Source organism: Marmota monax, unplaced genomic scaffold (assembly GCF_021218885.2).
Source record: "Marmota monax isolate L192 unplaced genomic scaffold, Marmota_monax_Labrador192_F-V1.1 WCK01_AAM20220418_F8-fsc00512, whole genome shotgun sequence".
Taxonomy (NCBI): Eukaryota; Metazoa; Chordata; class Mammalia; order Rodentia; family Sciuridae; genus Marmota; species Marmota monax.
This window is the reverse complement of record NW_026692701.1, coordinates 165,754-192,262: the sequence shown is the minus strand read 5'-3', so window position 1 is coordinate 192,262 and position 26,509 is coordinate 165,754. Positions and strand designations below refer to the sequence as shown.

The window sequence follows — 26,509 nt, the reverse complement described above, 5'->3', positions numbered from 1 at the left end:
TACTCTCTCCAAGTGGGGACTGTCTCATCACCCCACCTCCTTCCCCAGACCCCCTAGAAATAAACCTACTCCCAGGAAATAAACCCACTCCCCAGGCCACACTCTGCCTTCACAACCAGCTGCTGTGAATTCACGGCTTTTCCTTGGAGGAAAGTCTTTGGAAGTGTAGTGATGGCACAATTCTCTTTCCTAATAGCAGGAGTTCAACTGGTCAGGGACATGTCCCCCATCCACAGTCACCCCAGGAACTCCTTTCTGGACACCTGCACACCCTCCCCTCTGTGCCTTGGGTGCTGGTCAACACCCGGCCCCTTGTACAAAGCTCACTCTCTCCTTCCCCAAAGCACCTTGAGTCCAGCATTCACCCCCAAAATCTCTCCCTTGTGAATGCCCGTGGCATTTCTTACACGTCCTAGTAATTTAGCTCTTACATAGAACATGGCCATGAGCAAAGTTTTTCTCAGCTTAACCATATTGTCAACCTCAGAAGATAAATTTGGTCTACTTTTTATTCCTGTAACACTCTCTCTCCCGTCTCTCAGAGAATTTTCTCAGTAGTTGCTGATTGCTTCACAGGTACTTCCCATCCCTCTACCATTTGCATCAGGAAGAGGAAATGCAGGGTTATCAATTGGCAAATATTTCTGAATGATGTGCATTTCAATTCTGAAAGCTAGCTGTTTCTTCATTTAGCTAAACTATGATGCTGTATTTATAAACCATTCTGTGACTTCTATGAAGGAAGTCTGTTTTAGACATAAGCACTTAAATGTTATCCATCTTCCATTTAAACCCTAGAGACAAGCACGTATATGCTAGAGACATACCCTGGGTAAAAATGTTGATTTACTAGAGAAAAGCACTCTGTCTCATTGCTACTTGCACTCACCAAGTGTCATAGCTCTGGCTGTAACATACTGGGTGGGCCTGCACATCTTGCAAAGAGCTAAGCAGAGCTAAGTCAGACCTGGTTTCAGATCCATCCTCTTCCATGAATTAGTTGTGTATTTGTGCAAGTTACTTAAGCCATGTGCTCCAGTTTCCTCATCTCTATAAAGGGAATAATAGTACCTCCTTAAAGGGTTATTCTAAAGATTAAGTAAATTACTACAAGCATTAAAATAGGAAGTGGAAGGATAAGTTCTCGAGCATTTGCTGCCCCTGTGATTCTTATCAGAGAAGCAGCACAGGGAATCAAAAGATCCTGTCCTTCCTCTACAAGTTATTTGCTCAACCGACATCTTCATCTCTTCACAAATAACATTAAAATAGTAACAATACCTGAAGTACCTCTCTCATAGTTTGCAGTGAAGTTAAAATGAGCTAGCTGATTTGAAAATACTTTGTATGATAGTTACTTAATTTTATCTGCCCCCTCCATTAGATTGAGACAGGATCATATCTCATTCTCTTTTAATTAACAACAATGTCTAGCTTTATGCTTTATTCTTATCTGTAGTATATGCTCAGTAAAATGAGAAACTGAAAGAATGGCAGTCTCCCTGGGGCATGTTTTTCTGGTATGTGTTCCTGTAATTTGCCTCTCGTTGGATTGTATGTGCTAAGACCACCACCACCACCACCACCCCACGGCCACTACCCTGTATCAGACACGTAGTTCCACAGGACATTCCTGGGAGCATCCTCTGCAAGAAGGCACCAGTCATAGAGCTAGACACCCCGTGTGAACACTCTGCTGAGGGTGCTTCCAGCACTCTGCCCGCCTCTGCTCAGCCAGCAGCCCTGCTGATCCCCATGAGCCTCTGATTTCATCTTTTGCCTATTGGAGAGACCAAGATTACCAGTTCAGTTTCCCTAAATCTCCCAACTAGTGAAACTGAGAAATCGGACTTTGGTATTTTCAGTGACCTCAAAGCCTTGTTTTCCTTTGCCCACTTTGAAATCTTTCCAAATGGTAACTTTGGGTTTTGTGTCCCTGATCCCAGCTCGAATATCTTTCCTGAGGTGGGAGTCTCAGCGGATGCCATTTGCCAGGTGGCGTCACGCATCTCTATATGGATCAAGACACCCACCTGATGCTGCACACACAGAAAGCACTGGGTACATACATGGCAATTGGAGTTAAAAGGACTGAGGAAACCAAAATGAGTAGACTGGTGAGAGATGACCAGCCGAGGAGGCGGGACACTACATGACTGGAGCTGGATTTTTTGGGACCGCTAGCTGCCTTCACATTTCCTGGTGGAAGTGGGACAGGTCATCAGATGACCCAGTGTCATAGATAACTTTTGCCCACACATCACTCACTTTTGGGAGCACTGGTCTGAAATTGAGGGGTGTGTGTACGTGTGTGCGTGCATGCTTGTGTGTGTGTGTGTGTGTATAACCGTGCCTTCCGTGAGCCTCAGAAGTCTCTGCACTTTCTTCAAATGGCTGATTACAACATAGAGGATGTGGACAGTGGAGTTTTTCCTGTTTGATGTCACGCTGCTACCCTTTAAAAGTCTGAGGGGGAAAGGAGGGGATCCAGTGGAGGATCCTCAAGTCTGCTATTTGCCAGAACGGAGAGGAGAAAGGCCGGCAAGGATAGAGGCCTGGGGAGTCAAGGAGGGAGTGTCAGGTTTCAAATTCAGCACTAGCCATTCAGAAAGCAGCGATGTTGGGGACCCGCCTCAGGCTCCTGGTCTGGGCTCTGTGCGGTGTCTGCAGCACGCGCATCATCAGAGCCTATCCCAACACCTCTCCACTGTTGGCCTCCAACTGGGGCGGCCTGACTCACCTGTACACCGCCACGGCCAGGAACAGCTACCACCTGCAGATCCACAGGGATGGCCAAGTGGATGGCACACCCCATCAGACCATCTACAGTGAGTAGGGGCTTCAGGCTGGGAAGTTGGGAAGTGGGGGAACTCTCCTTTGTCTACCTACAGGGGTGGGGGGAGAGGGGAGGGTTGGGAAAGTCTTGGGCTTGACCAGAGGGCTAACCCAGCCTCATAGCCTCTTTTCCCTGAACCCCTTAATGGTATCTGTAGGCTTTTTGTAAAACCTTAGGGGCTCGGGTGCGGCGGTACATGCCTGGCGGCTCCAGAGGCTGAGACAGGAGGATCTCGAGTTCAAAGCCAGCCTCAGCAATTTAGCCAAGTCCTAAGAAACTCAGCAAGACCTTGTCTCCAAATAAAATATAAAAAAGGACTGGGGATGAGGCTTAGAGGTTAAGTAAGCACCCGAGGGCTCAATCCTCAGTACCAAAAAAAAAAAAAAGAAAAAAAAGAAAAAAAGAAAGGTTTGCCACCTCCCTAATTAGTATTTACTAATTTCTTTCAGCATGAATAATTTAGTAATTTGTCTTAACTAAAATACTCTTCCCGTAATAGAAACCACTTGCACTTTGCCTTGTCCCAAGATTTAAAAAAATGTACAGAAAGAGAGGCAAGGTATCTAAAAGGAAAAGAAGCCAGATAGATGATCAATAGACACTAAGTTTTAGCTCATGAACTTTGAACAGGGCTAGCTAGGGAGATTATGAAGATTCCTGTATCATTCCAAGGATTGGAATAGATGAACTCAGAGGTTCTTTCCATCTCTGAGCTTCTAGTATTCGGATTTTGTTAAAATTATTAAGAAGAAATGTATCAAAGGCAGATTGCCCAGATACATTGTCTTGGTGAGTCTGACCAGGTATACAATCCATTTGTCCACTCCTCTGTCCATCCATGCATCCGTCCATGTATCCATCCAACAGGTTTATGAGGTGCTTCAATGGTGCCCTCTATAGGTTCTCAGTTCTGGTCAGTGGAGCTAAAAGGGGTCTAATCAGTAACAAATTGAGCTATCTGCAAACTTACTGGCAACATGAGACAACCAGAATGTTTTTAAAGATTGGGTTTGCTGAAAGTTGGATCACAGTCCACAACAGTCTGTCAAGTAGCTGTGATTCAAATGACTGTCCTTTGCTGTGTGCCTAGGTAAGAGACAAAGGAGTGAGAAGGGAGATAAGTATGAAGAAGGGTGTTCTATTTTTGGAGAACATGTTAAAATTACTCTAAGAATTCAGAAAAATACAAGATGATCCAATGTAGTTCAAACAGAATAAAAGAGCAATCAAAATCTCTATTTAAATCATAATTCTTATGAGGAGAATGCACTCAGCACTAGGTGCATTAAAATGACTGAGAAGCAAATGGACCGAATGGACTTCAGATTTCCATGCACACACACACACACACACACACAATTGTGTTTAGGTTTGTTTTGTCTGACATACAAGCCACACAAGTGTTGTTTTTTTGGGGGGGAGATGAACACACTAGCTTGGGGTGGGTGACTCAGAGTCAGGGCTACAGAGGGGCACCTACTTTCCCTAATTTATATGTAAGCTTTGGTGATGTTCCATCAGTTATCAGGTGTATTTTTTTTTTAAGGAAAAAAAGTGTGCATTAAGATTAAGTTACCAAGAAAGGAAAGAAGAAACATTAATGCATGTAGATAAGTCTGGTAAAAGATTTTGGATGACATCATTGATAAATGTAAAACAGTGCTCTCCACACTGATGGAAAAGTATGTCATTTTCCCTTCCCAAATAATTACACATTTCCAGTGAAATCTGGTTCTTTTTACTATTGTGTTTTAGTAGATCACTGATTAAGGGTTGAGTATTCAACTCCGCTTTGGGTCACTGGTCTTTTTTTTTTTTTTTAATATTTTTTAGGTGTAGATGGACACAACATAAAGCCTTTATTTTCATGTGGTGCTGAGAATCAAACCCGGGTCCCACCCGTGCTAGGCAAGCACTCTGCCACTGAGCCACAATCCCAGCCCCCTGGGTCACTGGTCTCAATAAAATGAAATTATCTGACTATGAGATTCTACCAGCGCCCCTGGGACTCAGTGAGCTGAAGTTAGGGGTCTTCCCCAGTACCTACACACTTGTTCCCTGTGAACAAGTCCACCCTCCTATTCTTCATTAACTTAACTCTGTAGAAACAACAGGAAATAGATGCTCATTACTATTGATTAATATCCCACTCTTTTTTTTTTTCTCCCTGAGGTGCTGGGGATCTCACGTACACTAAGCAAGAGTTCTACCACTGAGCTGTATCCCCTGCCCACGCTTAGTTAGTATCAATTCCTCGATCCCAATATTTTTGCTTCCTCCATTCTCCAATTCTTCTGTACTTGAAGCTGAACTACTCAGGGTCTTTAAGCCTTCTTCATAGTTTATCTTTTGAGGAGCTCAAAACCCCTTACATTTACCATTTTATTTATCACATACTGGCTATGAAAGTAGAAATAAGCAGATAATGTTCTACTTTTTAAGCAGAAATCGAAATGAAACAGTAATAGTAACAATTACTTTCTAAATTGCATTTAGAAAGCTCTTTAAATGGGTGAAAACTCATCTCATTACATCCTCAGCAGGACTAGAGGTGATTTAAACACCTCCATTTCAGACATGAAAAACAAAAGTTAAAGAATGTAACTGGTTCAGGGCCACACAGGTAGTAGATAACCTAGAGAACATCTGGATCCCAAATCCCATGCCCTTCCAAGGTCATAGGCATGAGACACCTCCATTGTTGAAATAATGTTCCTTAAGCCTGCCAGGTGCCAACAGGGAGAGCAGGTGACTTCCACGGCCAGAGTGCTTTTTTGCTTTTTTCTGCTGAAATTTCCCTTGGATGTGTGCAGACTGAGAAAACATGCCTACTGGAAACACAAAAGGGAGAAAATCCATCTAAATTACATTTTCTAAACTTTCACACTGGCTTACATTGGTTTGATTCAAGAGCCTGTGTACCCCACCCTACTCCATCCTAACCCACAGTAGCTGCAGGTTGTTTTCTACTGGAACTGGCCCTGGACCAGGAGCATATGTCCAGCGCTGGCCCCAAGCATCAGACCAGCATGATGATCGCATGTGGGTTTGGCACAAACGGCAGGTCAGCCGCACCATGATGCCCAACACTGTCAAGGCCCTTGGCGACCATTAACCCATTCAATCCTTGTGATAACCTACAATGTGGGCAGGACGGCTGTACTTTTGTTCATTTCACAGCTGAGGAAACCCAGGCTAAAGCAAAGTTACCGGAGCCCACAAGTTCTTAAGTGGTAGAATTGATACCAGAGTCCAAGTCTCTGGGCTCAGTGCCTCTTCCCTGCACCCCAGGGGCACTGAAACTTGGTGTCTTCGGGACCTACAGCATGTATTTTGCATTTGATTTCTGTCTTCTCATACTTGTGATGAATCCTGCTTTATCATTTAAGTTGGGATGCTTCTACTACTACTGAAATAATAATATTAACAGCAATACAGCAGCTATTTTGAGAATTGAAAATATGTAAAACACTTTTGCAACCACTCCAAAATCATTACTAAGTGTAATTTTTTCCTCTATAGGACTGAAAAGCCATAGGATGGAAAACTACCTCTTACATATTCCTTATGTTTTTCCTCAGAGTTTAACCACAAAATTGACCATACATTTGAGACACATAGACAGTCACCAATTTGGAGGAATTTAAATATCTTCTGTACCTCCCACACCTCATCACACTTTTCCAGAAGCTTCCCTGGAGGCTAACCTTTAGTCAAACAAATTAACTGCTCTTCTTGGCTCTCTTCTGTTCCATTCCTTCTAGGTTTGCTTCCACCCTCCATCCCTGTGTCCCACGTCATTCCAACTTCAGTCCACATCAGGCTCAGTCTAATCATTGCCCAGCCACTCTCCCCAGAGGTCTTTGTATTGAACCCTCACAGGGTAGGAGAGGAGCCCGGGACTTCAAGTCACCCCAAGGCTCCCCCAGAGGCTCCACCACTTGCTAGGCACAGATGATGGGCATTTACAACCTCTCCAGGGGATGTTTGCAGAAAACAGATTCTAATTCCTGGCTGGGCAACCCCCCTTAATCACCATCATGGGGTGGGGGGGCTGTTAAGTGAAGTCAAATGAGATGTACACAGAAATCCCATGGTAGGCAAAAGGAAAGATTTGGGGGTTTTTTGTTTGTTTGTTTTTTGACAGGAAATGTGAGACTCTCTAAACAAGCTAGATCCCTGAAAGACATCTTAGCATAAAAATAAAAAAATAACAAAAGCAGAAAGCTTGGGAGGACATGTCCACTACCACAGACATTAAGAGGTATTCGCCAGGCAAGGGAAGAAATAAAGTCCAGGTGGAGAGAGAGAAATGTGTGTGGGGCACAGGAAAAAGAAAGTGGTGAGGGGCTGGTGCTGGGGCTCAGCGGTAGTGCACTTGCTGGGCATGTGAGAGGCACTGGGTTCGATTCTCAGCAGCACATATAAATACATGAACAAAATAAAGGTCCATCAACAGCTAAAAAAAAAAAAAAATTAAAAAAAAAAAGAAGAAAGTGGTAAGCTCCATTGGTCCCCATACAGGTAAGAGGATGAAGTGGGAGGTGAATGAGCAGGGAAAGGGGCCACAGGAAATGAGGGGGAACAAGCAGGAAGGGAGTTATGTGAAGTCTTCCCCACAAGGAGGTTTCAGGAGGTGGAAACTTGAGTCTGTGACCTGAATAATTTTCTCCACAGGTGCCCTGCTGATCAGATCAGAGGATGCTGGCTTTGTGGTGATCACAGGTGTGATGAGTAGGAGATTCCTCTGTATGGATTTCAGAGGCAACATTTTTGGATCAGTGAGTTTCTTTTTATGTTGGTCACCATTTGCAATTATTTCTTTGGCAGAGCATAGACTTTCTAGTTTAAAGGCTCTACTTGCAGTGTCCCTGGGTAATCTGTTTTCACTTAGTACTTTATTCAGACTAAATATCAAATGCGCAGCTGTATGGGGTGGGGGGTGGGTACAGCCTGGTGATGCCGCCCAGGCTTCCTCCAGTCTGTTCTGCCTACTGTTTCCTACTTTTGCATCTAGTGTGGCCCCCTGAATGTATTTGTAGGTTCTTAAGTTGTGTAAATTCATGCTGCAACATAGATTAGAAAACATTGAAAGGCCAGTGGTGTCTTCTGTAATCTGTTACCAACTATGACCTTGGGCAAGTCCTCTCACTTCTCCAGTCTCTTCCCTTGGAAAAAGTGAAGTGGAATGGACCACATGATCTGTGATGCTCCCTCCCATTAAAGATCTCTTAATTAACTACCTGTGCCCTAGTGGGGATCTCTGGTCCTTAAGACTGGTAAGCACAGGGTTTCCCAAGTAAAGCTTGCTGTGTAGTCCAGAGGATTTTGAGATGGTCAAAGAGAAGGATTATTTACCCTAGGATTCTGTTACCAACCAGCATACCCACTAGGAATTTCTTGAGAGTGAGGACTTTATTTTGTTCACTGCTGTGTCCCAGGACCAACATCTGGTCAGAGTGGATGATAAACACCGGCTGAGCCCATACAGGCATATAGATCATCCTCATCTGTACAAATACTTTGTGGAGTTTGAGGATTAAGTGGAATAGTATATAAAGGCCCTCATAGGAACTCAATAAAACCTAGTACTAGTAGTAGAATGAGGATTTAAACCCAATTCATATGTTAGCAAGTTCATGTCCCTAATCCCCCAAGGACATTTTCTCTCCATTGTCAGTATCCTCATTCATGTTTGACCCAACACTACATCCCATCTCCTCCTTTCTCCGGGCAAGGAGACAAACACAAGCCAACTTTCAGCCAGAACAGCTCTAAAAGTTGGAAACTTTGGGGGGTGGGGGGTTGGTATTGTTAGCCCTCCCTCCAGAAACTAGGCACAAGGAGTGTCCCGGTTCCTCTCTGGGCCCAGCCCCAGCAAGCCAAATGCCAGGCCTGCCAGGTCTCAGGCACTGAGTTGTAAGGACCCAGAGCACAGGTTTTCTAAAGACTGGAACCATATTCAGCCCCTGGACAGCTTGGAGTGCATTAGTGGAAATCCCTTGTTTTCCAAGAAAGGAGCCAAGGGAAAGCTGAACAGGTAAAACACTCCCATGCTTCGGGCAGGGTACACAGGCGCCTGAGCCCTTGGGGGCCTGGTGTCAGGCCCTCACCCAGCCAGCCTTCACCCACTGCCCTCTCGCCCCTCCAGCATTACTTCAACGCGGACAACTGCAGGTTCAGGCACCAGACGCTGGAGAACGGCTATGACATCTACCACTCCCCCCAGCACCACTTCCTGGTCAGCTTGGGCCGGGCCAAGAGGGCCTTCCTGCCAGGCATGAACCCGCCGCCCTACTCCCAGTTCCTGTCCCGGAGGAACCTCGTCCCGCTGATCCACTTCAACACCCCGACGCCGCGCCGGCGGCACACCCGGAGCGCAGAGGACGACTCCGAGAGGGACCCGCTGAACGTGCTCAAGCCCCGGCCCCGCATGACCCCGGCGCCGGCCTCCTGCTCCCAGGAGCTCCCGAGTGCCGAAGACAACAGCGTGGTGGCCAGCGACCCCCTGGGCGTGCTCCGAGGCAGTAGGGTCAACACGCACGCAGGGGGCAGGGGCGTGGAAAGGTGCCACCCGTTCCCCAAGTTCATCTAGGGAAGCCGGAAAGAATCCTCCTTAACCAACCTTTCAGCCCACTCAGCTTTCTCTAAAGGACCCAGCCCCCTTCACACTCCAAGGTCAAGGTGGAGGTGATGCGTGCAATCCCTGCTTCCCTCCATTCCCTTTCCCGCAGGTCCCCTGAGAATCAGCCTTTGCCGCCTGAATACTGGGGTTTCATTTCCCCCACCTTTACACCCCCACTTTATGGTATAAGAAACCCCAACAGGTAAATGTCCCATTAAAGGGAAGACAAGGGATTCCAACCACCCCCACTTCCCTTCCCTATGCCTCTCCTCTAGCTCAGTCTAGCATTTAGAAAAAGCAGTGGCATGTTGGGTTTTCATACTTGCATGGTGTGGGCAAGGGGCAATCTAGCAGCTTCTCCAGCGCTCCGTGTTATCTATCTGGATCCTACTGGCATTTGAGTTTGCACACCTTGACATTAAGAGCTGAACCAGGCAAGTTGATGAGAACACTAATTTCAAGTTTTGGTTCTGCCTTGAGTATCTCTGGGGGAAAGGCTATCAAAGGAGACTGAGGCGGGCTGGTCGAAACAACATGGAGAATGCTCCCGGAACTGAAGCAGAAAGCTCCACCCCTTTGCAGAGTGGCTGCACTCTGCCTCCCTCTCTCCTTCTACAGAACCAGAGCCAGAGGACCAAGAGTGATTCTGCGCTAGTTCCCGAGTGCCTGATAATTTAGCCTCACCCCTTGGCCCCATTTTTGGCTTTAATGAATTAGGCCGAAAGAATAAGTTTAGTTTTTGGTTCATGAAAATCTACCCCACCTGCCAGGATTTTGCAAAAGGGAAACACATTCACTCTCTCCTAAGAGGCATTATGTAAAGAGAGCTTTTAGTCCCAGGAGCCCCAGTGCTGTGCTGAGGAAAAATCAGCCTGTCTTTGAGAAAGCTGCGGTGTGCCGGATGGGAACTAATGCTCAGCTCTCATCTTAGTCTTTCCCAGTGACTTGGACTCTTCCTGCAAGGTCCCTCTTTTCCTACCTCTATTTAAAATGACCACCTAAAGTGCAGAATATTAACAACTAGATTCGAACTGCTTCCCACCTTTTATTTTTCCTGCCACCTTCATGTACCCATTCTTTTTCCTGATCAGAGAAACACTGGACGACCACTTTGACCTGATGATTTTGAAGGACTAGTTCCTATACTCAAACTGTGTGGAGCAGCATATACAGTGGGGCGTGGTGAATAATTTCTTTCATGGTTTTCATTTCCTGTTGGGGACATTGTCCTGTACAGTAGCTATAGATGCTTTCTCCTTCCTGATAATTAGATGGGAAATCCCAAAAGGACTTTGGTAGAAAACTGATTGTAATCTCACAAGCTATTGGGGGTTTTCTTTTTGGCAGAGCCAAGGTAGCCCCTGCAGTTCCTTGTGTCCCTTAGCATATGGCCATATTTATTTATTTATTTGGAAGATTTTGCCTTTCACTCTGTATTTATAGATATTTATAAAAATGTAATCCCACTTTTTCCTTCCTTCCATTTAAAAGAAAATAAAATTTCTCTCAGCTTCTGTTACTTTTCTCTGCATTACTACATAAAAGCATGTTGGGATGTGGGAATTAAAGGGTTTATGGGAGGGGAGCATTCAGAAAATCTGGAGTAAGGACAATCGATACAGGTTATCAGAATTTTTAAATATTCAAAGTTTTTTTCCATTCATAAGCACATTTAATTTTGATTCATCTTAATCATTGAAAACAATAAAATTTTATCAATACTGGATTTCAGAGCACTCTAGCTCTAAAGTAGCCCCTTAAAGGAGAATTTCTAATTTAAAAATGTACACTGACACAACCACATCAATACCTCAGTAAACCAGGTGTTATGCTGTGTTTTTCAGCTTTCCACCACTATGACAAATACTGAGATAAAAGATTTAATGTGAGTCATAGTTTGGGAGGTTCCAGTCCATGATCCAGAGGACACCTTGCTTTTAGCTCTTTGGTTGGGGGATAGCACATCAGGGCATGATGCAAAGGCACTCACCTCATGGCCAGGAAGCAAGAGAGGAAGAGGCATCCCTTCAAAGGCACACCCCCAATGACCTATGACCTCCCACTATGCCCCACTTCTGAAATGTTCCACCACCTCCCCAAGAGTACCACAGGCTGGGGACTGAGCCTTCAACACATGGGGCTTTGGGGACATGCAAGATCCAAACTATACCAAATGCACTTAACACAGTGTTACAGTCCTGTGAGATGTGATAGCAGCCAGCAAGGTAGAGTCTACTTTCTCTTTCTGTAGTTAGTGTTCTCAACATTCCTTCTTTAACCTCCTTCCAGCTCTAAAAACCAGGAACCAAAGATGCTTATTACACATCTGAATCTCTCCGTTCAAGTTCACATGGGCTCAAGCCTAGTTGTTACCTAACTTTAGCCTGCTTCTCACTTTTAATAATGACTGTGGAAGAACTCAGCATAGAGGGTCACCATTTTGATTGGCATTCAAATGACTTCTGACAAAGTCTACACAGGGAATTTTGTTCTGATTATGTCCCTTTTAAGAGTCTGGGTGCCAGAGTCTTCCATATTACAGAGTAGAGCAAGGGAGAGTCACTAGATAGATATAGGAGCATAGGGAACAGGCTTTATTTCTTTAATCACACAAAACAGACTTATCAAAGGCAGGTTATTACTGTTTCAAAAGCACTTCCCCACCCCCCCCTGACTTGGCCTCAGCTTGTAGGTTTTACCCCTCCATGGTATTTCAGAAATAAAAGGGATGGGTCAGGTATTTCTTAACTTTGCTCCTGGATCACGCCACCTGAACACCTACAAAAGTAGGTAGAGCAGCATTAAAATGATCCTTTGGGAATAATCAGACTTTTGTTCCCTCATAGAAAGAGAGTTAAACCTTGAAGAAGAGAAAAAAACAGACTGATTATTTCCCACCCACAGACTACAAGAGTTCCTTTCTTTCCCCATAAATTTCTCCCTTACATAAAGAAAAGAACAGCTGAAGTTTAACTGAAAACAATTGGTGGGGTGAAGACAGGAGAGACTAAGGGAAGAAAAAAGTGAATATATCTTGTGTGCGTGTGTGTATACATGTGCATACTCTTGTGTGTGGTGTGTAATCAGTTTTATGATACATAAAAGTCTGCGTGATTACCAATCCTTGCTGAATAAAGATATCACTGTAATATAGGTGTTTGCTTAGAGACTTATTGTTTATACAGAACTTTTTTTAACATCTTAACTCATTTAACATTGAATATCACATTTTCATTTCTAGGATAATTGACTCGCCCTCCTGCCAAAATTTATAAATAGAATAAAATACGAGGCAGTCCTTTCAAGCATGGAGTAGCACAGGACTATGATCCTTCGGAGAAAGGAGACTCACAAGTTGAATCCCATGTTTCCTAGCTTTCTACTTTAGGAATACAAAGTAGGGAGATGGGTCCCAGGCAGAGTGGTGATCGTTCTTACTGAGCTGAGAAAGCAGATGTATTTGTGGGCAGGGTAGCTGGAAAGAGGGAGCTATGAAAAGGGGAGTTTCAGAAGTTGTCATGAGCATTCACTGCAGGTCTTTAGCCAAAAACCGAGCAGCACATACACAGGTGAGGCATTCTAAGAAAGATCACTGGCTATAGCACTAGGAGATGGACAGCAAGCTACGCCAGAGACCATACAACACTGAAAAACATCGAAGATTCACCAAGCCAGGTTAAAAGAACTTACTGAGTGCATCGACATTCAAAAGCCTGTCTTAGTCTAAGGCCTAAGCTCTAGAGAAAGGAAATATACTCTAAAATTAAATTCAAAACTGAAATAGACTTCCTCTAATAGGATTGTAATAATAATAATACTAACAAAACTATAAGGATTGGGCAATAATTTAACTGACTGCCAGAACAAAGCTTAATACCCTTTAAAGGAAGATGTCATGATCCAGACTCAATACATGATGTCATCTACATCAATAACAGCAACAAAAACTACACATGAGAAGACACAGGGCAAACTAACCCACAGTCAAGAGAAAACAGTCACTAGAAACCAATCTAGATGTTAGAATCAGCAGGTAAGAACTTTAAAGCAGCTAGTGAAAATATGCTTGAGGATATTAAGAGAAGTCATGATTATAATAAATAAACAGATTGGAAATCTCCACAGAGAAAGAAAAAAGAACCAAACAAAAAATTCTAGAATTCAAAAACAGACTATCTGAAATGAAAATTTTACTGAATGGGCTTAACAACAGATTGAAGATAAGAGAAGAATAGGTCATTTAAGATAAAGAATGTTAATATAAACTATCTTATGTAAAGAACATTAATATAAAACTGTCTTATCTGAAGAACAGACAAAAATATAAATTTAAAATAGCAAACAGAGCCTCAATAATCTGTGAGACGCTACCAAGTTATGCAACATATGTGTAAGCTGAGCCCCAGAAAGAGAAAAGAACAAAATGTTAGGAAATTAGAAATATTTGAAAATAAGATGATTGAAAAGTTTCCCAAATTGGTTTAACATAAATGTTCTGGTATAAGTAGCTCAGAAAACTCCAAGCAAGGAAAAATACAAAGATCATACTTGGATTGACCACATTCAAACTTCTGAAAACAAAAGAAAACACTGAAAGCTGGTACTAAAAAAATGATACTTAAATATCAGGGAACAACTATAGAGTAATGGAAGAAATAATTCTAGATCAATTTTCAAAGACCATGAAAATCAGAAGACAATGGCATGACACATTGAAAAGGTTGAAAGAAAAGATACCTATTCAAAATTATATAGGCAGGAAAAATACACTTCAAAATGAAAGCGTAATAAAAACTAAGATAAATTGTTGCTAGGCTGAAAATAAATCACACCAGATGAAAATTTAGAATTAAAGAAAGCCTACTAGAAAATTGTAGATTTAAATAATTAATACATTATGTACTTTCTTCCCGATTTCTTTAAAAGACTGCTTAAGGCAAAAACTATGATACTATGTTATGGGGTTTATAACATATGTAGATATAAATATATGAAAAGGGCAAGTGAAATGATTTGTGCACATGATTATAACTATATGTGAAAGTAAGACCAGTCTCTAAATGGACTGATAAGTTATAATCCCTATGATGACCACTAAAATAATAATTTAAAAAGAGGTATGGGTAACAAGCCAACAGAAATATTAGAATACAAAAAATATTCAATTATTCCAAAGTAAGGCAAGAAAGGAGGAACAGTAGAACTAAAATCAAATGGGACAAACAGAAGGTTGTTAGACTAAATCAGATCAATTCGATAATGACATTAAATATAAATAAGCTGAACACTGCAACTAAAGGCAGAAATGATCACACTGGCTTAGAAAAAATATCAAACTATCTGCCTATAAAAGAAAGAATGAAAAGATCTCCAGCATAAACAGTGAGCATAAAAATTAGAAACTTACTACATTAATGTCATACAAAATAGGCTTCAAGTTAAGGAATACTGCTATAGAGAAACACTTTGTAACTATAAAAGGTCCAGTTCATCAGGAAGACATTAAAATCATAATGCTCATGTCCCTAAAAACAAAGAAATAAAATACAGAAAGCGAAACTGACAAAACTGAAAGGAGAAACAGACAAGCCCAAACCTTAGCTGGAAATATATACACACACCCCTCTCCCAGTAATTGATTAAGAAGGTAACAAAAAAACAGTAAGGATATAAGTATCTGAACAACCTTGTTAACTAACTTCATTGAGTTGACATTTATAGACCAATAAATGCAATAACTACAGAATACATTCTCTTTCCAAGTACAAATCAATGTCCATCAAGATAGGTCATGTGCTAGGCCAATAAACAAGTCCCTATTGACTTAAAATTCAGAAGCTCTCCTGCCATTTGATTAGAGATCAATAACCGGCAGACACTTGGAAAATCCTCAAATATGTTAAATGAAAAATAGCACATTTATAAATAATACATAAATCAAAGAACAAAACTAATTATTAATTAAACTAAAATTAGAAAATATTTCTAATAAATGATAATGAAAACATAATACATCAGAATTTGTGATATGGAGCTAATAGTGGTGCTTAGAAGAAACTCTATATTTTAAAAGCTTATATTTTTTTTAAAAAAAAGGAAAATCAAAATCATCCTAAGTTGGGGGATCCAACATGGCGGCCGGCAAGGAAGCAGCACTTTCAGTATCTCCACATTAACCGGATCAGAAACACCCATTAAAACAGCTACATTCTACCTACTGAGGAACTTCTAGCAAAATTCCGCTGAAAGGAGACCTGCCAGGAAGTATTTTATTGTTCTTTCCATTCTCCTCTATGCTATCTAACTCCCCCTCCTTCTTACTTTTCAAGAGCACCTTCCTTCCCCTTCCCCCCAACTTTCATCCCAAGCATTACGTCCTCCATTTCGTGTAACTGTCTAAATGCAAACAGGTGAATGTTTCGAGGCTGTCTATAGTGCTCCTAAATACCTAGCTACTACCAACACCCTGATCCAATTGATGGTTAGCATCCCCCTTCAGTAGAGCAATCTTCTAAAGTAGCCAAGACATACTAACCCGTATACCTTTATAGCACCCAACATAAAGTCCTAAGAACAAAAAACAAATCACTATATGCATACAAAATCCGGAAGCCCTTTATAAATTGAATGAATCAGCTCTAAAGTACAATAAAGCCCAACATCTATAGGCATAATCTCCCACCACAAAGGAGAAACAACAGATATAAACAAAGCCAAAACAAATGTATAGGAGAAAGCAGTTACAAAGCAGTCAAATAGAGCTGGAAAGTAACGTGAACAACATGAAAAAACCAAGGAAAAAAGGAGTACAGATAATGCAGGACAACTTAAATCTACAGGAGGACCTAGAAGCATCAGAAACATGGACAGGGAAAGAAATCAAGGCATACCTAACTCAGATGGAATGGAATTTTAGAGAAGACATGAGACAGCAAATCCAAGAATTGAAAGTATATTTTGAAAACCAACTAAACAAACAAATTCAAACTGCAAAGAACGAGCTTTACCAGGAGATAGAGATCTTAAAAAAAAACCAAACAGTGATTTTAGAAATGCAAGAAACCATAAACCAGATTAAAAATGCTAACGAGAATATTACAAATAGACTAGATCAAGTAGAAGTCAGAACATCAGATAATGAAGACAAAGTTTATCAACTTGAAAAGAATATAGTCAATACTGAAAAGATGCTTAAATCTCACGAGCAATCTATCCAAGAGATATGGGATCTCATCAAAAAACCAAATTTGAGAGTCATTGGGATAGAAGAAGGCACAGAGATTCAAGCCAAAGGAATGGACAACCTATTGAATGAAATAATCCTAGAAAACTTCCCAGAGATGAAAGATGGAATGGATTGCCAAATCCTGGAAGCCTACAGGACCCCAAACATCCAAAACTGTAATAGGCCAACTCCAAGACATATAATTATGAAGATAGCCAACATACAGAACAAGGAGAGAATATTAAAAGCTACGAGGGAAAGGAGGCAGATTACATTCAGGGGTAAACCAAATAGGTTAACGGCTGATTTTTCATCACAGACTTTGAAAGCAAGAAGATCCTGGAACAATGTATTTCAAACGCTGAAAAATAATGGATTCCAACCAAGAATACTGTATCCAGCAAAATTAAGCTTCAGATTTGACAATGAAATTAAAATCTTTCACGATAAACAAAAGCTAAAAGATTTCGCAGCCAGAAAACCAGCACTGCAAAGCATTTTGGGCAAAATTCTACAAGAAGAGGAATGGAAAAACAGTGCCCAAAACCAACAGCGGGAGGTATCTCAGTAAAGGGGGAGGAAAACAACCAAAAAGTAAAAACTAGCCAAACTAAAATAAATAAATAAATAAACATGACTGGAAGTACAAATCATATTTCAATTGTAACCTTAAATGTTAATGGACTAAACTCACCAATCAAGAGACACAGGCTGGTAACCTGGATCAAAAAAACAAATCCAACAATATGCTGCCTTCAGGAGACTCATATGATAGGAAAAGACATACACAGGCTGAAGGTGAAAGGTTGGGAAAAATCATACCACTCACATGGCCCTCGGAAGCAAGCAGGATGGCCATACTCATATCAAATAAAATCAACTTCAAACCTAAGTTAATCAAAAGGGATAAAGAAGGACACTATATCCTGTTAAAAGGAACTATTCACCAACAAGACATAACAATTATCAATTTACATGCACCAAATAATGGTGCAGCAACGTTCATAAAACAAACTCTCCTCAAGTTCAAGAGTCAAATTGACCACAACACAATAATTACGGGTGACTTCAACACACCGCTCTCGCCATTAGACAGATCCTCCAGACAAAAGCTGAATAAAGAAACTATAGAACTCAATGACACAATCAATAACCTAGACTTAACCGACATATATAGAATATATCAACCATCATCAAGTGGATACACGTTCTTCTCAGCAGCACATGGATCATACTCAAAGATAGATCATATATTATGCCATAGGGCAACTCTTAGTAAATATAAAGGAGTGGAGATAATACCATGCACCATATCTGATCATAATGGAATGAAACTGGAAATCAATGAAAAAAGAAGGAAGGAAAAATCCTGCATCACATGGAAAATAAACAATATGTTACTGAATGATCAATGGGTTACAGAAGACATAAAGGAGGAAATCAAAAAATTCTTAGAGATAAACGACAATTCAGACACAACATACCGGAATCTATGGGACACAATGAAAGCAGTTTTAAGAGGGAAATTCATTTCCTGGAGTTCATTCCTCAAAAAAAGAAAAAACCAACAAATAAACGAACTCACACTACATCTCAAAACCCTAGAAAAGGAAGAGCAAAACAACAGCAAATATAGCAGAAGACAAGAAATAATTAAAATCAGAGCGGAAATCAACGAAATTGAAACAAAAAAAAACCATTGAAAAAATTGATAAAACTAAAAGTTGGTTCTTTGAAAAAATAAATAAGATTGACAGACCCTTAGCCATGCTAACGAAGAAAAGAAGAGAGAAAACTCAAATCACTAACATACGGGATGAAAAAGGCAATATCACAACAGACACTACAGAAATACAGAAGATAATTAGAAAGTATTTTGAAACCCTATATTCTAATAAAATAGAAGACAGTGAAGACATCGATAAATTTCTTAAGTCATATGAGCTGCCCAGATTGAGTCAGGAAGACACACACAACTTAAATAGACCAATAACAAAGGAAGAAATAGAAGAAGCCATCAAAAGACTACCAACCAAAAAAAGCCCTGGACCAGATGGGTATACAGCGGAGTTTTACAAAACCTTCAAAGAAGAATTAATACCAATACTTTTCAAGCTATTTCAAGAAATAGAAAAAGAAGGAGCTCTTCCAAATTCATTCTATGAGGCCAACATCACCCTGATCCCGAAACCAGACAAAGACACTTCAAAGAAAGAAAACTACAGACCAATATCTCTAATGAACATAGATGCAAAAATTCTCAATAAAATCCTGGCGAATCGAATACAAAAGCATATCAAAAAAATTGTGCACCATGATCAAGTAGGATTCATCCCTGGGATGCAAGGTTGGTTCAATATATGGAAATCAATAAATATTATTCACCACATCAATAGACTTAAATATAAGAACCATATGATCGTCTCGATAGATGCAGAAAAAGCATTCGACAAAGTACAGCATCCTTTTATGTTCAAAACACTAGAAAAACTGGGGATAACAGGAACTTACCTCAACATTGTAAAAGCTATATATGCTAAGCCTCAGGCTAGCATCATTCTAAATGGAGAAAAACTGAAGGCATTCCCGCTAAAATCTGGAACAAGACAGGGATGACCTCTCTCACCACTTCTATTTAATTTAGTCCTTGAAATACTAGCCAGAGCAATTAGACAGACAAAAGAAATTAAAGGCATAAAAATAGGAAAAGAAGAACTTAAAATATCACTATTTGCGGACGATATGATCCTATACTTAGAAGACCCAAAAGGGTCTACAAAGAAACTACTAGAACTAATAAATGAATTCAGCAAAGTGGCAGGATATAAAATCAACACGCATAAATCAAAGGCATTCCTGTATATCAGTAACAAAACTTCTGAAATGGAAATGAGGAAAACCACCCCATTCACAATATCCTCAAAAAAAATAAAATACTTGGGAATCAACCTAACAAAAGAGGTGAAAGATTTATACAATGAAAACTACAGAACCCTAAAGAGAGAGATAGAAGAAGATCTTAGAAGATGGAAAAATGTACCCTGTTCATGGATAGGCAGAACCAACATCATCAAAATGGCGATATTACCCAAAGTTCTCTACAGGTTCAACGCAATGCCAATCAAAATCCCAACGGCATTTCTGGTAGAAATAGATAAAGCTATCATGAAATTCATATGGAAAAACAAAAGACCCAGAATAGCAAAAGCAATTCTAAGCAGGAAGTGTGAATCGGGAGGTATAGCGATACCAGATTTCAAACTGTACTACAGAGCAATAGTAACAAAAACAGCATGGTACTGGTACCAAAACAGGCAGGTGGATCAATGGTACAGAATAGAGGACACAGAGACCAATCCACAAAATTACAACTTTCTTATATTCGATAAAGGCGCTAAAAGCATGCAATGGAGAAAGGATAGCATCTTCAACAAATGGTGCTGGGAAAACTGGAAATCCATATGCAACAAAATGAAGCTGAACCCCTTTCTCTCGCCATGCACAAAAGTAAATTCAAAATGGATCAAGGACCTAGATATCAAATCAGAGACTCTGCACCTGATAGAAGAAAAAGTTGGCTTCGATCTACACATTGTGGGGTCGGGCTCCAAATTCCTTAATAGGACGCCCATAGCACAAAAGTTAATAACTAGAATCAACAAATGGGACTTACTCAAACTAAAAAGTTTTTTCTCAGCAAGAGAAACAATAAGAGAGGTAAATAGGGAACCTACATCCTGGGAACAAATCTTTACTCCTCACACTTCAGATAGAGCCCTAATATCCAGAATATACAAAGAACTCAAAAAATTAAACAACAAGATAACAAACAACCCTATCAACAAATGGGCGAAGGACCTGAACAGACACTTCTCAGAGGAGGACATACAATCTATCAATAAGTACATGAAAAAATGCTCACCATCTCTAGCAGTCAGAGAAATGCAAATCAAAACCACCCTAAGATACCATCTCACTCCAGTAAGATTGGCAGCCATTATGAAGTCAAGCAACAATAAGTGCTGGCGAGGATGTGGGGAAAAGGGTACACTTGTACATTGCTGGTGGAACTGCAAACTGGTGTGGCCAATATGGAAAGCAGTATGGAGATTCCTAGGAAAGCTGGGAATGGAACCACCATTTGACCCAGCTATCGCCCTTCTCGGTCTATTCCCTGAGGACCTTAAAAGAGCATACTATAGGGATACTGCCACATCAATGATCATGGCAGCACAATTCACAATAGCTAGACTTTGGAATCAACCCAGATGCCCTTCAATAGATGAATGGATTAAAAAACTGTGGCATTTATACACAATGGAGTATTACGCAGCACTAAAAAATGACAAAATCATGGATTTTGCAGGGAAATGGATGGCATTACAGCAGATTATGCTAAGTGAAGCTAGCCAATCCTTAAAAAACAAATGCCAAATGTCTTCTTTGATATAAAGAGAGCAACTAAGATCAGAACAGGGAAGAAGAGCATGAGGAAAAGATTAACATTAAACAGAGATGAGTGGGGGGAGAGAAAGGGAGAGAGAAGGGAAACTATGGAAATGGAAGGAGACCCTCATTGTTACACAAAATTACATGTAAGAGTTTGTGAGGGGAAAGGGGAAAAAAAAAAAAACAAGGGAGAGAATTAAACAACAGCAGATGGGGTAGAGAGGGAAGATGAGAGGGAAGGGGAGGGGGGATAGTAGGGGATAGGAAAGGTAGCAGAATACAACAGTCATTAATATGGTATTATGTAAAAATGTGGATGTGTAACCGATGTGATTCTGCAACTTGTATTTGGGGTAAAAAATGGGAGTTCATAACCCACTTGAATCAAATGTATGGAAGATGATATGTCATGAGCTTTGTAATGTTTTGAACAACCAATAATAAAAAAAAATCATCCTAAGTTTCTTCCTTAAGAAATTTGGAAGGGAAAAAAAAAAGGAAATTAGATACCAAAGAAATAGATGGAAATAAATAACATAAAGAGAAGAAATCAATAAATTAGAAAACAAATGAAAGGTTGCTTAAAAAAACTAATACAACTGAAAAATCTTTAGCAAGGAATATTAAGAAAATATGAAATGCCAGTATGAATAATAGAAGAGAGGAAATCACCACATATCCTTCATAAATTAAAAAGATAATACGTGAACTTCAAAAATAACTTTATGCTAAGAAATTTGACTTCAAGGAAAGGGATAAATTGTTTAAAAAGTGTGAATCTTACCAAAACTGACACAAGATGACAAAATGGCCCTACATCTATTTAAAAAGTTAAAATAATTACCAAAACAAAAATCCCACAAAGAAAACTCCAGGTTCAGATGTCTCATTAGTGAATTCTAGTAAACATTTCAAATAACACCAGTCCTACCCAAATGTTCCAGAGGAGTAGTGCCTCCCAGCTTACTTTATAATGACAGAATAAACTTGATTCCAAAAATTGACAAAGAAATTACAAAAAAAATATAACTATAAATCATCCTTATAAATAAAGATACAAAATCCCTAACAAAATAGAGAAAACCAAATCCAACAATATATTAAAATGATAACAATACATCAGGACCAAGTAGGATTTATTCCAAGCATGAAAGGTTAACATTTGAAAGCCAGTATCATTCACATTCACGTTTTCTCCCAATGTAACAAAACAAAGGAGAAACATCACCATCATCAGTCCAATAGATGCAGGAAAAAACTACACAGAATTTAATATTCATTTGTGACAAAACTCTCAGCAAACTAGGGATGTAAGAGAATTTCATCCACCAATAAAGTGCACCTATGAAAAACCTGTAGTTGACATATCTTAACATCCTGATCTTAAATTAGGAACACGGCAAGAAAGCTTTCTTTCACTGCTCCTATGTAAATGTTTTGCAAGTCCTAGGCAATGCAAAGGCAAGGAACAAATGGAATACAAATATCAAAATCTCTCTATTTTCAGACAACACCTTGTCAGTGTATAAAACCCTAAGGAGTCTACAAAGCAACTATCAGAACTAAATTAAAACTAAAAATAATATGCAATGTGAGCAAATTCACTACATATAAAAAATAGACAGGTGTAGCTCAATGGCAGTGTGTGCTTAGCATGTGTTAGGCTCTCGTTCAGAACTCAGCACCAAAGTAAGTAAATAGGCTGTTAAAAACCAGCATGAACAATTGGAAAGTAAAAGTTTAATGTGAGGATTCCATCCATAACAAGGTCACATACTCAAGCACAAACAAAAACACAAAATAATTATGGGCAGATTTAACAAAATACGTATTATGAAGCATCATGGCGAGAAATTAAAGTCATCAATACTTGGGGAGATCCATGATCTTCCTGATTTGGAAGATTCAACATTGCTAGGTCAGAGTCTCCACAGGCAGGCTATTAAATGGACAAGCTGATTTACAATGCACATCAAACAAGAGGACCTAGTTAGTTGATAGAGCTGGCTACATACAGAAATACTTACAGATCTGTATCTGCACATGGTGTTTTAGTCCGCCTTTTCATCCCTGTGACCAAAGACCTGACAAGAACAATCTTAGAGGAAGAAAAGTTTATTTGGGGCTCCCAGTTTTGTAAGTCTCAGTCCATAGATGGCCAACTCCAGTGCTCTTGACTCAAAAGGTGAAGCAGAACATCACGTCAGAAGTGTGTAGAGGAGGAAAGCAGCTCAGGACACGGCAGAAAGGAAGCAATGAGCTCCACTCACCAGGGACAAAATATATAGCCCAAAGTCATGTCTCCAGGGACCCACCTCACATCCTGACTGCCTAAAGGTACCTCTCAGTTAATTCCTATTAGTGGGTTAATGTTCTGATTAGGTTTAGGCTCTTACAACCCAATTGTTTTACCTCTGAACGCCCTCTCATTGTCTCTACATGAGTTTTGGAGGGAGACCTCATAGTTAAACCATAACACAAGGTTAATAGACACACATATTTTCTTGCTCACTCAGCTGAGAAGAAGGCTGAAAAGAAATAACACTCAAAAAAGTAATGAGCACACCTGTCACCCAGACCTTGATTTTAATGCCATTCTCTAATAAAAGGAACCAAAGCTTTTTGAAGAAATGGCTGATTCAAGGACTGGGACACAAAATAAAGCAAGATGATCCTGGAGCATCTTGTACTGATGGGAAGTACGGAAGTGCTAAAAACAAAAAACCATCCTGAGATGATGGAGGCAGAGGCCAACTGAAAGAGTTCTCAATGGCTAAAGTGAAACAATCTGAGCAACAACAATAGTATTATGGAATTTTAGCCCAGTATAAAACACCATTCACAAGTCCAGCTGATACCAATGACTGAAAGAATACGTAAATCAACAGGAGAATGAGAGGCAAACCTTCCTTTCAGAGGAATTCTGGGTAATTTCAGTTGTCCTGTGTCCTCAGGCTCTTCTAGACTTAAAGAGTTTCCATTCTCTAAGTCCTCGCTCCTTGAGTGCATACATCTACTTCCTTCCAAGGAATGTTGTTGAAAAAGATGGAAAAATAGGCAATCCTGCTTCAGGGGAACCTGGCAGACATAATCTTACCCACATAACTGAGGCCAACACCAACAATCAAATGAAACAAGTTGTGTTTATAGTGGGCCCCTGATATGATGCAATGAAAATGATCTTTCTTCCAAAAACTCACAATTACAGTCTTAATTCTGGGGAAAACACCAGACAAATTCCAACAGAGACAGCCAACAAAATATCTGGCCAGAATTCTTCAAAACTTCCAGGATCATGAAACCAATAAAACACAAAGAAAATATGAGACACTGTTAAGTCATTTTTTTCTGATTTCATGTTTATTCCCACATATATATAAAATTGTGTATGTGTCTGGTGCTAAAGAGTAAACTCAAAAGTTATACTTACAGGCACCAACAGAAAGATGGGGGAATAGTTAAGGAGTAATAGCTATAGAACCCTGTTATAATTTGGCTCTGAAACGTCACCCGAAGACTCATGTGTTAAGGCCTGGTCCCCAGGGTGGTACTATTGAAAGGTGGTGGGACAGTTAAGAGGTGGGGCCTACAAGGAGGTTTTAGACCCTTGGGAATACACCCTCCATTGGGGGCATGCCCTCAAAGGAGATTGTGGAGCCTGCCCTCCTCTCTCTTTTGCTTCTTGGCTATGAGGTGAGGGCTTTCTTCCTCCACAAGTTCCTGCCATGATGTGTCACCTCAACATAGGCCCAAAACAATGAGGCCGACCATGAACTGAAACTTCTAAAATTGTGGGCCAAAACAAACTTCTTTTTCTTTATAAGTTCATTATCTTAGGTATTTTCTTACAATAACAGAAAGATGACTAAAACAAGTCCCATTCAATTTCCAGGCTGGTGAGTGCCATCTGCCCTTATAAAGTTGATGATTACAGCTGAGTGTATTCACCTAGAAGATCTGTTTGGATAAAATTGTGATTTTTTTCCTTAACAGAATGGAGATACATAATAGAAACATTTAACTTAACAAATCCAACTATGTGTAAATGCAAAAATACATATACATGCAAGTATACATAATATAAAAACATTTATTCTAAATGGAATACCCAAACATTGCATCTCCTGCCCAAGTCAGCCATGAGAAGAGCCTGATTAAAGACCCTGTTGTATCCTCACTTAGTATTTTTACCTTCTGTGCTTCCCCTAATGAAAGCCTATAATGTGCTTGGTATGACACTGTAAGAAATTTTAGATAGTTGCTATAGTTGTTTGAATATGGAATGTTTCCCAAGGATGCATGTATTGAAGGCTAAGTCCACAGCTTGTGGTGATATTGGGAAGTAATATATCATTTAGGAGGAGGGCCCTAACGGAAGGAAGGTAGTTCACTGTGGAATTCCTTGAAGGGAATATTGGGAGCCTAGCTGCTCCTCCTCTTTCTTGCTCATACTCTTCCTGTGCTTCCTGGCCACCACAAGATGACCAATTTCCTCCACCACGCACTACCACCACGATGTGTTGCCTCACCACTGGCCCAAAAACAAAGCCAACCAACTGTGGACTAAAACCTCGAAAACTGTAAGCCAAAATAAACTTTTCCTCCTTATAAGTTGTTTATCTCAGGTGTTTTGTTACAATAATGGGAAGCTAACACAATAGGAAAAATAAAGATGCCGGGTAAAACAGGCTTTTAATGGGAAAATAGTTCAGTTAAAAAGCATTAAAGAGGAAGCTGTGTAGGAAATTGAAGTTGAGGGAGTGTCCCTTCCCCTTGCCAGGCCTACGGCTAAACCCAACAGCCAGGGAAGACAAGAGAGGGTGAATACACAGAGCACAGAGAATGTTTAGGGCACTGAAAATGTTCTGTATGACACTATAATGGTGGATACATGTCACACATTTGTCCAAACCCACAGAATGTACACCAAGTGAACCTTAATGTAAACTGAACTTTTAGGTAACCATCATATATCAATGACTTGTTATTGTTACAAATAGTGCCACTCTGGTAAGGCATGTAGTTGTTGGGGAAGATGCACATGGGTGAGGCAGGGGATATACAGAAAATCTCTGTACTTCCTCCCAATCTTGCCATAAACCTAAAACTTTTCTAAGGAAAAAAAAATGCAGGCAAAACATTACAAATAAAATGACAAAACCTTACTGAGTAAAAGACCCAGAAAAAATGATCTATGATGTTCACAGATGGGAAGAGGACAGTTCTTCTCCAAGTTAATCTAGGAACCCAGTGTCCAGGTTTGTCTATCACTGGGTTCTCTCTGACCTGCTAATGTCCCTGGCTGTTTTTTCAAGTGGCACAGCTGCCTGCTTTGGCTGCCTCCAGCATTATGTTCCTATAGCGCCCCCTACTG

At 40.4% G+C, this 26,509-nt stretch overlaps 1 protein-coding gene across 1 annotated transcript; it reads left to right on the top strand.

The window, feature by feature from the left end:
* Positions 1–2,472: 2,472 nt before the first annotated feature.
* Positions 2,473–10,534, top strand: Fgf23 (fibroblast growth factor 23). The gene is made up of 3 exons (XM_046446687.2): positions 2,473–2,828; positions 7,514–7,617; positions 8,988–10,534. Exons 1-3 carry the CDS (start codon positions 2,618–2,620, stop codon positions 9,429–9,431), a joined length of 759 nt encoding a protein of 252 aa, XP_046302643.1. The 5' UTR covers positions 2,473–2,617; the 3' UTR covers positions 9,432–10,534.
* Positions 10,535–26,509: the final 15,975 nt, after the last annotated feature.